General features: G+C 42.5%; 1 protein-coding gene across 4 annotated transcripts in view; it reads right to left on the bottom strand.

Annotated features, from left to right (window-relative positions):
* LOC106584426 (histone-lysine N-methyltransferase, H3 lysine-79 specific) overlaps positions 1–17,006 on the bottom strand; it is a 32,066-nt gene extending 15,060 nt beyond the window's left edge. Inside the window, exons 1-11 of one of the 4 annotated variants that reach the window (XM_014169747.3) lie at positions 16,639–17,006; positions 5,142–5,185; positions 4,952–5,026; positions 4,468–4,531; positions 4,037–4,265; positions 3,840–3,934; positions 3,684–3,746; positions 3,533–3,588; positions 3,296–3,378; positions 2,819–2,887; positions 2,606–2,712 (exon numbers count right to left, since the gene is read on the bottom strand). In XM_014169747.3, coding sequence (XP_014025222.2) covers positions 2,606–2,712; positions 2,819–2,887; positions 3,296–3,378; positions 3,533–3,588; positions 3,684–3,746; positions 3,840–3,934; positions 4,037–4,265; positions 4,468–4,531; positions 4,952–5,026; positions 5,142–5,185; positions 16,639–16,719 — 966 coding nt within the window. In that variant the 5' untranslated portion in view covers positions 16,720–17,006. Of the gene's footprint in view, positions 1–175; positions 2,579–2,605; positions 2,713–2,818; positions 2,888–3,295; positions 3,379–3,532; positions 3,589–3,683; positions 3,747–3,839; positions 3,935–4,036; positions 4,266–4,467; positions 4,532–4,951; positions 5,027–5,141; positions 5,186–16,638 lie in introns of those variants that run through there. The other 3 variants (XM_014169748.3, XM_014169749.3, XM_045706443.2) reach the window with 3 other exon arrangements.
* Between the last annotated feature and the right edge of the window lie 328 nt (positions 17,007–17,334).

Genomic DNA, 17,334 nt, shown 5'->3' with positions numbered 1-17,334 from the left:
TTCATAAATGTCAAAAGACAATCAAGATAAATCATAACGAATACGTTTTTGAATTGTCTGTCCTATAATCAAGGATATAAGAAAGCTCAGGAAATGTGTGTTTTCTGGACACATTAAACCCCTTATTTTTGTTCACTAAACTACCTCCATACTTCTATTTGTTTGTTTGGGTTACCTTCAGACGAGTCCCGTGACACTTGTGGGGGTCGTAGAGCAAAAGAGTCATCTTTCCATAGAGGGGTCATATTAGTTTGTAGGCCAAACCGTTCGGGCGCTAGAGACGTTTGTGAGAAGACCGATTTTCAGGATGTCTCATGGTCTGACAAACACCGCTGTAGCTCGGCCACCTTCCACCGCAGATGCGGAAGGCCGACATAGGCAGATGGTGGATTGAGACGCAGCCCATGCAAAAAAACAGATATCTCCATCTTAAAACTGACGGATGCGTCAATAGATTTAAGGATTAAAGACTTAGCCAGTTGTTTCACTTGCACTGAGATGGTACAAACCGGTATAGACCAGTATCAAGACGAAACATAACTAAACAGAAGGACACATTTCTTGGTCAGGATTCTCCAACCCTGTTCCTGGAGATCTCACCGTCCTGTAGGTTTTCCCTCCAACCCAAGTTCTTACGAACCTGATTCATCCTATCAACCAGCAATACTGAACAAAAATAAAACGTAACATGCAACGATTTTACTGAGTTACAGTTCAAATAAAGCAAATCAGTGAAATTAAATTAAATAATTAGGCCCTAATCTATGTTTTTCACATGACTGGACAGCCATAGGCCTAGCCACTGGACAGCCATAGGCCCAGCCAACCAGAAGTATCCCTACAAAAAGGGCTTTATTACGAACAAAAATACTCAGTTCAGCTGTCCATGTAGCTGGTCTAACATGCAGACCACACCCCTCTTGTTACGTGCAAGTTGCAAAATAAAAAACTTACACATGTTATTTAATCCAAACTGCTCACTGAACTTGGTATATTATTTAAAGAGTGATGCGCTGCAAGTGCCGCCTCTCCCATCTCCTCATTGGTTTTTAGGAGCATATACCCACGTGGATGATTGAAAGATTAACTGAGGTCCACACTCTAGTCCAGTTGGTGGTGGTAATGCACCTTAAAGTTGGTTGCCAACTGCCATATAAATTCCACAGAAGACTGGAAAGATTACTAGAAACTAACTAGGTTTACCCTTTTATCTGTGGATTAATTGTCGGAGTAGAGGACCTTGTGCATTTCAGGTAAAATAACCCAATGTTTATGTCCCAGGACAAATTAGAATGAATGTTTGATGCGTTTCAACCTGTCCCCAAATCAGTTGGCTCAGAGTTAATTTTGATATTTCAACCTGCGTGTCCTGATCGCATCTGGCGTGGATGGACAGAAATCAACATGCGCGCGCCCCGGTCTGGCCTCACAACCACATGGTCTGTGGTTGTGAGGCCAGTTGGACCTACTGCCAAATTATCTAAAACGACATTGGAAGCGGCGTATGGCAGAGACATGAACATTAAATTCTCTGGCAACAGCTCTGGTGGACATTCCTGCAGTCAGCATGTCAATTGCACGCACCCTCAAAACTTGAGACATCTGTGGCATTGTGTTGTGACAACTGCACATTTTAGAGTGGCCTTTTATTGTCCCCAGCACAAGGTGCACCTATTTGATATGTCACACCTGTCAGGTGGCTGGATTATCTTGGCAAAGGCGAAATGTTCACTAACAGGGATGTAAACAAATTAATTGACAATTTTATAATTAAGCTTTTTGTGCATATGGAACAAATTTGACATTTTATCTCAGCTCATAAAAGCAACACTTTACATGTTGTGTTTATATTTTTGTTCAGTATAATTATTAGAATCAGGTGCGCTACATTAGGATTGGCAAGAAACCCTACAGGACAATAGCTCTCCAGGAACAGGGTTGGAGTGCCCTGTTCTAGGTTCTATTGGCACAATATGCCCGCCACGACCAACAGGCAGAAAAGTGAAGATTTCCTGCTTGCAGTCAGGCAAACTGAGTGCAAAAGTAAGCAAGCAAGTCCTGTTTTTAATGTTTCTAAACAAGTTGAAAACACTCATGGTACAACATGTAGGCTAGTAGTAATGTTGGTTGCGCCATCACCTGTCTCAGTATCACCTGTCCTCTGTCCACTGCAGGGCTATACCAGCAGATGCAGTTGTTTCCTGCAGGGATATGTCCGACTAAACATGTTCTGAATACTGCTACCGTACGCATTGGTATTTTATATACATGAACTGATTGAGAGCTCTCATTCAATTCAAAGTTTCCCTACTATAAACAGACTTTTTTTTTTTTTTTTACAAGGAGCACATGTGCACCTAAGTTGGAACATGTAGGCACACAGAAGTGTAGGAGCACAATAAAAAATATTGGAGGTAATAAAGCTAGAATCCTTTTTTTTTTTCTAGGCGCACGGGTGCTCCCAAATAAAAATTCTAGGTCGTACAGCAAAATATTTAGGCGCATACGAGTAAAATGGTGGCACTGTAGAGCAACTGCCATTGCAACATTGTGAGTGTATTGGGACGGAGGGGATGAGAGTATAAGAGGACAAAGCTTGACTCACTATGGTGCGGTCTATCGTATGAAGGTAGTAGGAAACTGGCTTTCCCGTCCAGGACACTGAACCCCTCAACGGAGACAACTCGACGACTCTCATTATTGTGCCAATGTCTGAAAAGGAGAAACCAAGTGCAGAAAGGCAATCCATTTAGTTAATGAAAACACACTAGAACCTTTGGAGATCCATAAGAATGATATGCACATGATGAAAACCTACCACTCAAGTTTCGACTGTTGATTCTAAAATTTAGAGGTGCAAAAGGTTTTGAGGATACAATTTTCCCACCTAAAAGAGAAAAGACATGATCTTCCCATGAAGGCACTTCACAAAAGGCTATTTGAGAATGACAGCTTAAAATTAAACAATACAAAGAGCCATCTATAATGAGTCCCAGATTGATCTGTGTTTGTGGCTGCAATAAATAATCAATGACATCATAGATCATGCTTTCATGTCTAGCTTTAAAACACAAGGGTCATGTGGAGGAGAGGTCAAATGACTGAGGGTTCAGAGGTCAAGTGTGTGGTATTGACACAGCTGACATTAGCTACCTGCATGTTACCCTCTTGTTATTATTAATGAAAGCAGCTGAATCAATAACCTATTGAAATGATCCAAGGTTCTTAATTTGCTGTAACAATATGGCAGGGTGGGCTTGACACAGGGTAACAAAAGGGCCATTTTTCTACATACCTTCCTTCATGTTAGCAAAGCGCTCCTTCAGCTGGTGATCAACCTCTGGACCAAAAGCAAAGTTGTTCACAAAAATTACACTACTAGACAAACAGGGAAGAGGAGAGAAGGGAGAAGAGGAGAAAACGATTTAGAGTTGAAGCTGTGCAGACGTTTCCCTTGTGTTCAGACGTGTGTAAATACACAGTGACACCTCAGTGGGAGTGGAAGCCTCCAGATTATATAGAGGTACTGTACCTTGTGTTGGCTATCCTCTCCTTCCACACTTCAGACAGGAAATCACCCCTCTCCAGCTTGAAAATAAACAGTCATAAGTTGCACGTCTGCAATCTGAAACCATTTGTGTGATTCTGAATGACACTTCTGTCAGATCAACTCAGAATCTTACCGAGTAGTCCCCGTGTTTCTTCCCATACCACTTCATCCACCTCTTAAATTCTTTGTCCATGGACTGAAAGAAAAAGCACACACATTACTTTTATGACAACCATCTGGAATAGATGACAAAACCCATCAAGCTCAGTGTGGGATGTTAGGAACTTACCTCCGCATAAGTGGCTGGAATGTCTGCCTTCTCCACACCAAAGTAGTGTTTACAGTTTGTTGCTGCAGCAACCTGCAGCACCACTTGTCCCACTCCTGCAATTACAGATGATTAAGATGGCAAATATTGCACCAGGCTGCGAGTCACATTAAGACTGATTATCTCATTAGGAACGAAACATTGAGGTAAACACTGACCGCTGCCGAGGTCTACGAAGGTGTCGTCCTCCATCATTTCCATCTCGTTGATGATCTGGGCCACCAGGTCAAAGGAAGTCTCACCATACACCTCAGGGGAGAATGGCTCATAGTTGTTGAGCTTCTCTGGGTCCGTGACCGAGTGGTTGTACACCTGCTGCAGGATGTGTCTGAGCAGCCCGTTGGACGGCCGTTTGTTCAGCTTCAGGGGCGGGGTGGTGCCTTTCCACTGTGACACACAGGACAGGGAGTTCAGTATGACTATATTACATAGCTAGGTTATAAACATATCGCTGTGCACAAGTGAGCTAGGTTTTCCCTACGGTGACAAACGGCAACAAGAAAGATCATTAAATGTAACATTTCAGCGTTTTAACATAACGTGTTGAGAAATAAGCTTTCGACTAAACTGTGGTGACATTCCAACTCACCAGCTGGTGGATGCTGTCGATGGCTCTGTTGTATTTGTCACAAAGTCTTTGCATACTCTCGAAGCTGTAACACACAGAAATAAAGAAATAACATGGGTGGGGATGACTATCAACATCTTATGACAAGACATGGACAAGGAAGCTAGCAGCCCATGACTTGTATTTTTGTGCTGATGTTAGTTTGGTCAGGACCGTGGATACAAGAATGCTAATTGCATATCAGTTTGCCTCCACTCTACGAGACTCATCTCTTGGGCTGCTGCCACACCAAACCAAAATAATCCTAAATGAGCATCCCTGTCATTAGCATCAGCATTACTCCCCTGGGAAGAACATTTACATGTAAAAAAGTGGAGTGCAAGTCCATTCTGTTCATACTCTGGATGTTACTATGGTATTGGACTGTGACTACGGGTGCTCTGGTAGACTGTGCTTAAGATCAGCATCACAGTCCTTGTTCTTCATAGTCTGACGCTCAGCTCACCTCTTGGTGTCGTAGTCGATGAGGACATAGTTCTCCATGGCCAGCTTAAGGTCCGGGATCTCCTCACACACCCACCTGAGAACAATGATCAATACAGGGGTTAGTTTACAAAGACCTAGCCTAACTTAGTCAAGAAGTGCAGTCACTCAATGCACCATGCTTTTGAGATAGAAAGGTGGTAGTTACTTACCGAATGGTCTCAATGATTTCATGAGCAGCATCATGGTGTTTATCCTGGAGATAAAGTAAACAAAAAGGGGAGAAAAGAGTGGGTTTGTATAGACCCTTTTCCCAGTACATAACACACTGACGTCACACACACACACACACACACCGACTCTTGGCTGCAGATGGCTTTCTTACTGCTGCCATTCAACATAGCCTAGATTCACATTTTAATTACTTCCAAACAAAATTATTTTTTTGGTTCTCATACACTAAACAATGATATGATTCTTGCTTGAACAGTTGCTAAGATCATATTTGTTGACTGCCTTCATGACCTGTGACCGCCGGTGTGGCGGTAACAGTCACCATAACAGCCCTAGTCAGTAGTCAGACAGTAGTCAGAATCCAAATGGAGGAGACAAAGAATGTACACAGATATGCTAACAGCTACCAACACGAGTTCAGACAACTGGCTCATATAAGGCCAGCAGCACTCAATGACTTAATAATCCACACAGTGCAAACCACAGTAGTTAGTGTGACTCATTCACTAGGACTGCCAGCATAAGAATTCAAGAGACCACTGAGTGTATCACTTATCAAGCTGACATTCTCTAAAATGGCTGTGGTTTGGGAGAATGAGTGCATTTAAAGCTCAGTAACTTAGCTGGGTTGTCAGGCCACTGCTGTACCTACTGCCATTGCAACATGGGAGGAACTGCAGGATTCCAGTCAGACTGGTTGCCAGCAGCCTAAGATGACCCAGTAACCTACTTTCTGCTCCCTGCTCTAACGTGGGACCTCCTGGGAGGGACTAAGCGGGAAGGAAGAAGGGAAGGAGGTAGAAAGCCAGGCCTAGCTGCACTCAGCTAGACTGGTTCTGGCACAACAGCAGGCTACAATTACAGGGCTCTGCTTTTCCTGCCCAATACCTTAACAAATTCCGCCAGGAAAACACTTACAATAACATCAGGTCTGAGATTACAGGACCAGAGAGCATGCCATGAAATAAAATATATTTAGCCACAAGGGAAGCAAAGCGTTTCACAAAAGGAGCAAAACGCTGCTATGAATAGCCTAGTAAGAAAATAAGAAATGAATACAGTGCCTTCAGAAAGTATTCACACCCCTTGACTTATTCCACATTTTGTCATACAGCCAGAATGAAATGGATTAAATAGAGATTTGACGCCACTGGCCTACACCCCATAATGTCAAGGTTGAATTATGTTGTTGCTCTGACATGCACTGTCAACTGTGGGACCTTATATAGACAGGTGTGCCTTTCCAAATCTTGTCCACTCAATTGAATTTACCACAGGTGGACTCCAAATCAAGTTGTAGAAACATCAAGGATGATCAATGGAAACAATTTTATTATTTAACTAGGCAAGTCAGTTAAGAACAAATTCTTAATTACAATGACGGCCTAGGAACAGTGGGTTAACTGCCTTGTTCAGGGACAGATTTTTACCTTGTCAGCTCGGGGATTCGATCTAGCAACCTTTTGTCTACTGGCCCAACACTAACCACAAGGCTACCTGCCACCCCAATGCACCGGAGCTCAATTTCAAGTCTCATAGCATACTAACGTAAATAAAGGTCGTTTATTTAATTTATACATTTGCAAAAAAATCTAAAAACCTGTTTTCGCATCATCATTATGGGGTATTGTGTGCAGATTGGAGGGAAAAAAATAAAATATATTTTAGAATAAGGCTGGAATGTAACAAAACGTGGAAAAAGTCAAGGGTTTATGATAATATATTTTGATACATTGAATGTTAATATTGTGAACCCATGTTACATTTACCACCTATTTCAGGAAGTGAGGTCACTGGGTACTGCCCCTATACAGTGCCTTTGGAAAGTATTCAGACCCCTTGTGTCTTTCTCCACATTGTGTTAGAGCCTTATTCTAAAATTGTCATCTCTACACACCAAAAAACAGGTTTAGAAATGTTGCTAATTTATTAAAAATACAATTGAAATATCACATTTACATGAGTATTCAGACCCTTTACTAAGTACTTTGAAGCATCTTTGGCAGCGATTACAGCATTGATTCCTCTAGGGTAAGACGTTACAAGCTTGGCACACCTATATTTGGGGAGTTTCTCCCATTCTTGTCTGCAGATCCTGTCAAGCCATGTCAGGTGGGATGGGGAGCGTTGCTGCACAGCTATTTGTAGGTCTCTCCAGAGACGTTAGAACAGGTTCAAGTTGAGGCTCTAGCTGGGCCACTCAAGAACATTGAGACTTTTCCCGAAGCCACTCCTGCGTTGTCTTGGCTGTGTGCTTAGGGTCATCGTTCTGTTGGAAGGTGAACCTTCTCCCCCAGTCGGAGGTCCTGAGCAGGTTTTCATCAAGGATCGCTACACACTTTGCTCCGTTCAGCTCTCTCTCGATCCTGACTCGTCTCCCAGTCGCTGAAAAACATCCCCACAGCATGATGCTTCCACCACGCTAGACCGTAGGGATGGTGCCAGGTTTCCTCCAGACTTGACGGTTGGCATTCAGGCCAAAAAGTTCAATCTTGGTTTCATCAGACCAGAGAATGTTGTTTCTCATGGTTTGAGTCTTTAGGTGCCTTTTGTCAAACTCCAAGAGGGCTGTCATGTGCCTTTTACTGAGGAGTGGCTTCCATCTGGCTATTCTACCATAAAGGCCTCATTTGGTGGGGTACTGCAGAGATGGTTGTCCTTCTGGAAGGTTCTCCCATCACTACAGAGAAACTGTAGAGCTCTGTCAGATTGACCATTAGGTTCTTGGTCACCTCCCTGACCAAGGCCCTTCTTTCCCGATTGCTCAGTTTGGCTGGGCAGCCAGCTCTTGGAAGAGTCATGGTGGTTCCAAACTTCTTCCATTTAAAAATGACGGAGGCCATTGTGTTCTTGGGGACCTTCAATGCTGCAGAAATGCCTCGACACAATCCTGTCTCAGCTCTACGGACAATTCCTTCGACCTCATGGCTTGGTTTTTGCTCTGACGCGCACTGTCAACTATGGGACCTTATATAGACAGGTGTGTGCCTTTCCAAATCATGTCCAATCAATTGAATTTACCACAGGTGGACTCCAAATCAAGTTGTAGGAACATCAAGTATGACCACCTGAGCGCAATTTAGAGTCTCAAAGGGTCTGAATACTTGTGTAAATAAGGTATCCGTTTATTTTTAATACATTTGCAAACATTAATAAAAACCTGTTTTGGCTTTGTCATTCTGGGGTATTGGGTGTAGATTAATGAGGATGTTTGATGTATTCAATCCATTTTAGAATAAGGCTGTAACATAACAATGTGGAAAAATTCAAGGGGTCTGAATACTTTAAGGCACTGTATAGGACCTTCAACCCGTCTGGGAAATGGATGCCCCATGAAGACCTAAAGGTCGAAATGTTATAAATAAAAGGACCTGGGAGCATAAGCAGCGTTTTCCTCTCCGTTTGCCATTAGTTTGCCTAAAACTCCAGCACCTGGATGTGCGCATGTTCTTCAGTTTTTGTACAATAGTGTTTAACATGATTTTTGAATGACCTCATCTCTGTACCTCAGATATACGATTATCTGTAAAGGTCCCTCAGTCGAGCAGTGAATAAAAAATAAAAAAAAGATTAAACCACAAAGACCAGGGAGGTTTTCCAATGCCTCGCAAATAAGGCCACCTATCGGTAGATGGGTAAAAATACAGAGACATTGAATATCCCTTACAGAACGGCGAAGTAATTAATAACACTTTGGGTGAATTGATACACTATCCAGTGACTAAAAAGATACAGGTGTCGTTCCTAACTCAGTTGCCGGAGAGGAAGGAAACCGTTTAGTGATTTCACCATGAGGCGAATAGTGACATTAAAAGTTTAATGGCTGTGATAGAAAACTGAGAATGGATCAACAACATTGTAGTTACTCCACAATAATCTAAATTGATATAGTGAAAATGGAGAAGCCTGTACAGAATAAAAATATATTTCTAAAACATGCATGCCGTTTGAAATGGCAGGAAATGTGGCAAAGAAATTAACTTCACGTCCTGATAATTATATGTTTGGGGGAAATCCAACAACAAATCACTGAGTACCACTTCATATTTTCAAGCATGAGGATGGTGGCATCATATTACATGTATGCTTGTCATTGGCAAGGAGTAGGGAGTTTTTCAGGATTAAAAAAAAGAGCTAAGCACAGGCAAAATCAGAGGAAAATCTGGTTCAGTCTGCTTTCCACAAGACACTGGGAGATGAATTAACCTAAAACACAAGACCAAATCTACACAGGAGTTGCTTAACAAGAAGACAGTGAATGTTCGAGTGGCTGAGATACAGTTGACTTAAATCTACTTCAAAATCTATGGCAAGACCTGAAAATGGTTCATCTAGCAACGATCAACAACCAATTTGACAGAGCATGAAGAATAAAAACATTTTTTTTAAAGGCAAATGTTGCACAATCCAGGTGTAGAAAGCTCTTAGTGACTTACCCAGAAAAACTCACAGCTGTAATAATTGCCAAAGGTGCTTCTACAAAAGTATTGACTCAGGTAAATGAGAAATCTCATTTACACATTTCAATACTTCTAGAAACATGTTTTCACTTTGTCATTATGGGGTATTGTTTTTAGGGATCCTGAGTGGCGCAGCAGTCTAAGGCACTGCATCGCAGTGCTAGAGGCGTCACTACAGACCCAGGTTCCGGCAGTAATCGGGAGTCCCATAGGACAGTACACAATTGGCCCTTGGTCGTCCGGGTTAGGGGAGGGTTTGGTCGGGGTAGGCCGTCATTGTAAATACAAATTTCTTAACTGGCTTGACTAGTAAAAAAATAAAATAAAAGGCTGGATGAGAAATCTATTTAATCCATTTTGAATTCAGGCTGTAAAAAAAATGTGAAGTCAGTCAAGGGGTATGAATATTTTGAAGGCACTGTACACGCAGCAAAAATTAGAGGGCTCCAATGAGTTTACTGTGCTACAATTGTGTGAAGGGTTAATGTGCTGGTCCCAGACAGACAGCGTGTGCACATACAAATCAGCCTCTTCACAGTGTGTGTGTGTGTGTGTGTGTGTGTGTGTGGGAGGCGGCGAGAGGGGGAGTTCCTGCCGCTCACACACAGACAGCACGCAGCAACACCAGCGCTGCTTCTAAAAATAAATGCTGGCTTACAGAAAGAATGTGTGTGACGCCTGAGAGGCACTCTAACAGCCAATCATTCGCTCTTCCCATCCTAGCCCCCTGTTGTGGGCACGACGAAGGAACTGACTCAACCACTCACTACCTTCCCCGCCTTTTCATTCTCTCGTTACCTCACCATGACGCACTGCCGGGGAATAATATCGCTCCACTACGCATTACTCACGACCAATGAACAAATAACTAACCAGGTGCAGCAGCGATATTACCACAGACAAAAACTGATTGCATCAACCCATCCATCACAGTCTAGTTCTTAGGCAGAACTGCCTTAACATGCCTGATCTTCCCTGATAACACCACAGGTCACATGTTGGCCCAAGGAGTGCTTCTTAATTCATTGATGTATGGCTTGTTAGTTTCACTTCAACACAGGTAGAAATACTGGAAGAAACACATCTGACAACACAAAATAGGCAAGATAACATCGATTCAAATACAGTCTGGTGCGAAAGCATTCTGGCTTTAGTTAGAGCCAAGGAAATAATTGAACAAAGGGCTCTGCAGCACAAGAACTGTTCCTCATATGGACGCAGTTACAGATTTAAATCCGCAGATGGTGACAGTGAGAGAATGAGCGTTTAAGCATGTGATTGGTAGCAGCTTCAGCATGGGGAGACAAGGCAGCAGCATATATTACTATAATGTTGTGCAGTGAACAGAACAGTGCACGTTCCTTCTCTGTGGGGGGAGTGGAGCAATTTGGTCAGAAGTACTGGAATATGTATGATGTACAGCATCTTTTGGCTGGGCAGGACCACTGGGCTTAACGCACGTGTCAAACTCATTCCACGGAGGGCCGAGGATCTGCGGGATTCCACCCCTCTCTTGGACTTCATGAATTAAAAAGTCACTGATTAGTATGAAACTCCCCTTACCTGGTTGTCTAAGTCTTCATTGAAAGGAAAAATCAAAAACCAACAGACACTAGGTCATCTATGGAATGAGTGACACCCCTTCAACCCAATGAATACCAAAATATTGCACCATTATACATGAATATGCTCAGGAGTTCGTCACGTAGTCATCTTCAATAGATCAAACTGTAAAAAATAAACCTCCCCAATGAAACATCCACAGGCTTGTGATGCGTAGACTGCAGAGCCGGGCAGGATCTGCAGCTAATCAAGGGCTTTGTAACACTGGTCTTATCTTCTGCCCCTCCCAGTCCCAGTGGTGCATATTGAGAAGTCTAGGAGGCCCTTATTTTAAAAGCATGGCTAGAACGCCACACAGATAAAGACTGGAATCCAGTTAGTCTGATGCCGTACGGAAATTACAATTAGAAGCATTTTAGATCTGCCTTTAGAAAATGCCAAAAGATACTTTTGGTCATGTAGTGTATGTGGACACCTGCTCGTTGAACATCTCATTCCAAAATCATGGGCATTAATATGGAGTTGGTCCTGCTTTTTTGCTAATATAAAACTCTCCACTTTTCTGGGAAGGCTTTCTGCTAGATGTTGGAACATTGCTGCGGGGACTTGCTTCCATTCAGCCACAAGAGCATAAATGGGGTCGGGCAATGATGTTGGGCAGTTAGGCCAGGCTCGCAGTTGGCGTTCCAATTCATCCCAAAGGTGTTCGATGGGGTCAAGGTCAGGGATCTGTGCAGGTCAGTCAAGTTCTTCCACGCTGATCTCAACAAACCATTTCTTTATGGGCCTCACTTTGTGCACAGGGGCATTGCCTTGCTGGAAACAGGAGGGCCTTCCCCAAACTGTTGCCACAAAGTTGGAAGCACAGAATCGTCTAGAATGTCATTGTTTGCTTTAACCATGAAAAAACAGCCCCAGATCATTATTCCTCCAACTGTAAGTGCTGTTACTGTGAAATGGAAACGTCTAGGCATAACAACGGCTCAGCCGCGAAGTGGTAGGCCACACAAGCTCACAGAACAGGAAGGGCGTGAAAAATCATCCTCTGGAATGAATCACGCTTCACCATCTTGCAGTCCAATGGACCAATCTGGGTTTGACAGATGCCAGGAAAACGCTACCTGCCCGAATGCATAGTGCCAACTGTAAAGTTTGGTGGAGGAGGAATAATGGTCTGGGGCTGTTTTTCATGGTTCGGGCAAGGCCCCTTCGTTCCAGTGAAGGCAAATCTTAACGCTACAGCAAACAATGACATTCTAGACAATTCTGTGCCTCCAACATTTGAGGCAACAGTTTGGGGAAGGCCCTTTGTCATGCTGAAACAATTCCCCTGTGCACAAAGCGAGGTCCATAGAGAAATTGTCGATATCAGTGCAGAAGAACCTGACTGGCCTGCACAGAGCCCTGACCTCAACCCCATCGAACACCTTTGGGCTGAATTGGAAAGCCGACTACGAGCCATGACTAATTGTCCAACATCAGTGCGCGCACTCACTAATACACGTGGCTGAATGGAAGCAAGTCCCCGCAGCAATGTTCAAACATCTAGTGGAAATTCTTCCCAGAAGAGTGGAGGCTGTTGTAGCAGCAAAGGGGGGGACCAAATCCATATTAATGCCCATGATTTTGGAATGAGATGTTCGACGAGCAGTTGGTTTTCAACAGCGGAGATTTGTAATAACCATGCTGTGTCTCTCCGATATCTGCAACATTGTTTTAATATTGAAATTCGATCTCCATCTGTCCTATGGTAAACGCGTTGAGAGTTAAGACAAAACAGACAGGCTGGCAGCTTCTCGCCAGGCAAATTCATGAATAAGCTGGCATAATATTTTATGGATATATACACAGAAATGTCAATAGAAAAAAAAACGAAATTCAGCAAGTATGCTGTCATTCCTGCTTCAGTTTGAAGTGATTGTGTTAGTTGGCTCTCTTCTGAAGAGTGGCCTGGAGAGAGAGAACATGTTCTATGCCAGGCGAAATTGCACATCACTAGCTCATGCATTGTTATGGATGTATCCCCCACCCCCCAAAAAATGTTACACTATACCGAAATAGCTCCAACATTTCCTGGTTGTTAAAACGAATAGTTTGCCTCACTTCAGTTTATGTGACAAAATAAGCTAGTATAGTTCAGAGTATCATTGTACCATCAAAACCGCTGTGAAATATATTTTCCATAACCAAAAATAATGTTGTTTCAGCTTTTTGAAGCTGGTGTACAAAACCGAATGTTAAAGACAGTTTATTTTTTACCTTTATTTAACTAGGCAAGTCGGTTAAGAACAAATTCTTATTTTCAATGACGGCCTAGGAACAGTTTTCAGGGGGAGAACGACAGATTTTTACCTTGTCAGCTCGGGGATTCGATCTTGCAACCTTTCGGTTACTAGTCCAACGCTCTAACCACTAGGCTACCTGCCACCCCACAACTCTGTGCTTAACGGGAAGCATAGAAATAGCACACATAGAACAGATTTACCGCTTCTTAAACTTGCTTTCAAGTAAAATGAGAGATCCGTAACTATCATTTCTATGTGAATTTGATTGCTTGCCCAAAAAGTTACATATTGCTACAATAAATGCAACTGCAGCTACTTCGCTGTTATTCTGGTTGCACTGTTTGACATGACTGTGTTAGCCAAAGTTGGCTAGCTAGAAAGGGATATGAATGGTGCCAGCCATCATGGAAACGAAACATTTAGAACAAACAATCTGGTCACGTCCATAGATTTATAACAAAAACTGGTACGCGTCCCTGGCAACCGAAACGATAGAATGAACGACCAGCCGGCTTAGGTAGCAACCGTATATTTGTCGGGACTGTATCTTGTGAAAGGATGAAATAGTATGAATGAATTCATCAAAATAAAGTTGATGAAAATATGGCAATCATTATTTGAATATGTTGGTAACCCATTGTGTAAAACTGATAATGCCCTCGAAGCAGTCTCATGCCAATATATCCTCCAAACATCAGTTTCTCAGGCATTATCACTTAAATAATGCACGCTCTATAATGCCCTTCAAGTCAATTAGAAACGAGTATTCAACAATGCCATGGTATAACACAGAAGCAGTTGTGAGGCAGCTCCAGCACCAAACCAGTACATATTGTGTATTTATTGATTGTGTTATTATTTTTCTACTATTCTCTGTTTTGTTGGGACGGGCCTGTAAGCAAGCATTTCCCTGTTAGTCTACAACGGTTTATGAAGCATGTGACATAAAATATTATTGATTTGTTTGCGTTGCCTTTTTCTGAGGATTCCAGTCATGCAACAGTCCGGTTATCAGTCTCTGGTGTAATGGGAGTGAAGTCAGCCAAGGCCAACTGTAGAGGATTGCGTCAGCAGCACTGCTTAGTTCCTGAACTCTGACGTTTAGGGGTATTACCCAGTGTGACAGAACACTAGACGCGCCACAGACAACACTCCGCCATTCTGAGAAATACACTTTCAGGTAGTCCCCCCCAGTACCGTCTTACCGCAATTTACTATAAATGAGTAAAACAGCTGAAACACACTTGAAGCTACCAGAGAAACCACAATTATTTCATCTGCTTCCATTTCCGTTCCCCTTTGTACAATCTGGCAAACTATTGCATGAACTTCAGCTAAAAAAAAAAAATATGTTCAAAGCATGCTGCACACACTCAAGGTGCAAACACAATCAACTCTACCTTAACACATTAGGGCCTAACTAGGCAAATATGTTTTTACATATAGCCTATCTAGTAAGAGCCACATAGGTTAAAATACTACAGCATCATAGTGTGTGCATGCAACAACAAAAAAGCAATATATGGAAGATCGAGAAGCTTGGTCATAATACACAGCAATGAATCACTGTTTTTAATCTACCCATGACGTGCATGCAAAAGTAAAAACAAAAAAATGAAGTGGAATTCAGTAGGCCTTTGCCCACAGTCAACCCACACTACTGGTTTATTCAGTGGCATTTGCGTCGAACAACCAAAACGTAGGCTAGTCCTCCAAAGATTTCTCAAGGTATACAGGCTATCTTCTGGATCCCAAAATAGTTGTAATTAGGCTTCTGTCTAACACCCTTTCAGTTGGCTGTTAGCAGTCTCCTCTGCACTAACTAAAACATGTTTTGAGTAAGCTACATACTGCAAAACAGTATTGGATGTTCACATTTATGGTTGAAACTAGGTTTCAAGTCTGTCAGCTAATCCACTGAATTTGTGGAACTGGTTTTAGAAGTGGGATGGATAACTGGTCAAACCATGTGAGTCATATGGGATGGTAGTTTGCAGAAGCCCTATTTATTTGTTTTCTTGGACCTAGTGGAAAAGCAACTTATATATCCATATAAGGGTCTAGAGTTGTGGGGAATTGTAGTGTTCCTGCTATGTTAACGCAAATTATACCTTCAGATTGTACCCTATTGGCATGAGTGCAGGATTGCATCATGAGTGCAGGATTTTAGGAGCAATTCCAGGTGGCAGCTATACCCTAGATTCAGTCAGACTGGAGTATGCAACAATCTTTCTGTGCAATAACAGTAGATAAAGGCAGTGACCACCAGGCAGAGAGCCATTTGAAGTCCAGCTACTGTAGTAATAATGTTTCAGCAAAATATTTTGAAAAACATATTGTACAACATTTGATATATTGTTTAAGTTCTGGCAAAATTCCTTGCATGCATGAGTCGAATTACACGTATTGCAAATGACAGTGGTGTTAAAACATCGCTCTCTGGCTCACTTCAAAACGCTGGCATGGTAGCTAGTTACATTAAATCATGGATAGGTGCATAAAATAAAAAGTTAGCGAGCTAGCGTTCTAAATTAGCTAAATAAATGCTTAACGTTACTCAGAACTATAATGCGAATCAAAGAAAGCCGTTAAGAACGCTAGCTAGCCGAGTTTTACCAAATATATTAATAACTAACCCTTTCTGTGGTTGAACCTTATCTAGTTAGCTACAGTACCTAGCTAAGTTAACTTACTGACCCAACAGAAGCCAAATGGAGAACTTCTTCTAGACTTGTGACAGAGTTACCGGGACCTATAACTAGCTAACATACTGACTGTAGTGTAGTTAGCCAGCCAAGTGTGCAGCGCTTCTCGTGTGTAATTTGTCATGCTCCATCTAACGATGTGTGTACTTTAATCCGTTAGTTATCTAGTTACAAGTAAGGTGTTCCGCACAGTCAGTAGCTACATTGTTGGCTATACACTCCACTGAGAATCGGTGGATATAACGTTAACGCTACCCACTTCGAACAGCTTCTGGCTAGCCCTGTGGTGGACCGTCTGTCTGGCCTGTATGCATGTAACCTTAGCAAACACACAAGCTAGTAGCTATACCCATAGCTAGCTAACAACAGCTAGGTAGATACATTACGAGATGAATAGCTACATTTAATCCTCACTTGGCCAAGTTATAGCTGACAACTTGGTTGATTTAATTAAATACTCACGTATACTGGTAATGGCCACGAGTAGCCAGCAGCTTCGGCTCCAACTGGCGACTTCAGCTTGAGTTCTAGCTTTTCTCCCATTCTACACTTTCTCCGGCGTTTGCTAACGTTAGCTAGTTTAGCGAGCTACTACAATTATCATTTTGTCAGAAAAAAATCCTTATCACAACAAATACAATTAGATGTCGATGAAAGTTAAGAGTGGTAAGTGGTACACGCTCCCTGTAGGCCGGTGTTCAAATATTTGTTTGATTTTAATCAATTTATTTAAAAAATGACTTCATGCCGAGCGGCTCCTACACCTCGGCAGTACAGCCGCCATCTTGCCCGGCGTGAAAATCGGTCACTACCAAAGGGACAGAAACGCCAGGGAGGGGGGAACCTGTTTTAATGTCTATGTGGGGGGGGCGGCAGTCGGAGCATGGGAAGTATCAACGGTTACCGGGGCTGTACAACCGGATTGTTACTTTTCGAAAGATGAGTATGACGAAAACAACCAACCATTCTCCTCTGTATAAAACAGTTTGAATTAGAATTTCCCGGGACCAATAACGGACAACTGGCGGGAGATACCATTTTACTCGACTACTCACTGCATGTGATGACAATGAACAATAAAAACAATGTTTTGGACGGAGCAGACCGAGGTCGTTTGCTTTCCTCAATTTACGTAAAGTGTGTTTATCAAGGAACCAA

Source organism: Salmo salar, chromosome 23 (assembly GCF_965601325.2).
Source record: "Salmo salar chromosome 23, fSalSal1, whole genome shotgun sequence".
Lineage (NCBI taxonomy): Eukaryota > Metazoa > Chordata > Actinopteri > Salmoniformes > Salmonidae > Salmo > Salmo salar.
The sequence above is the reverse complement of the archived record's forward strand: the minus strand, read 5'-3'. Positions and strand labels throughout refer to the sequence as shown.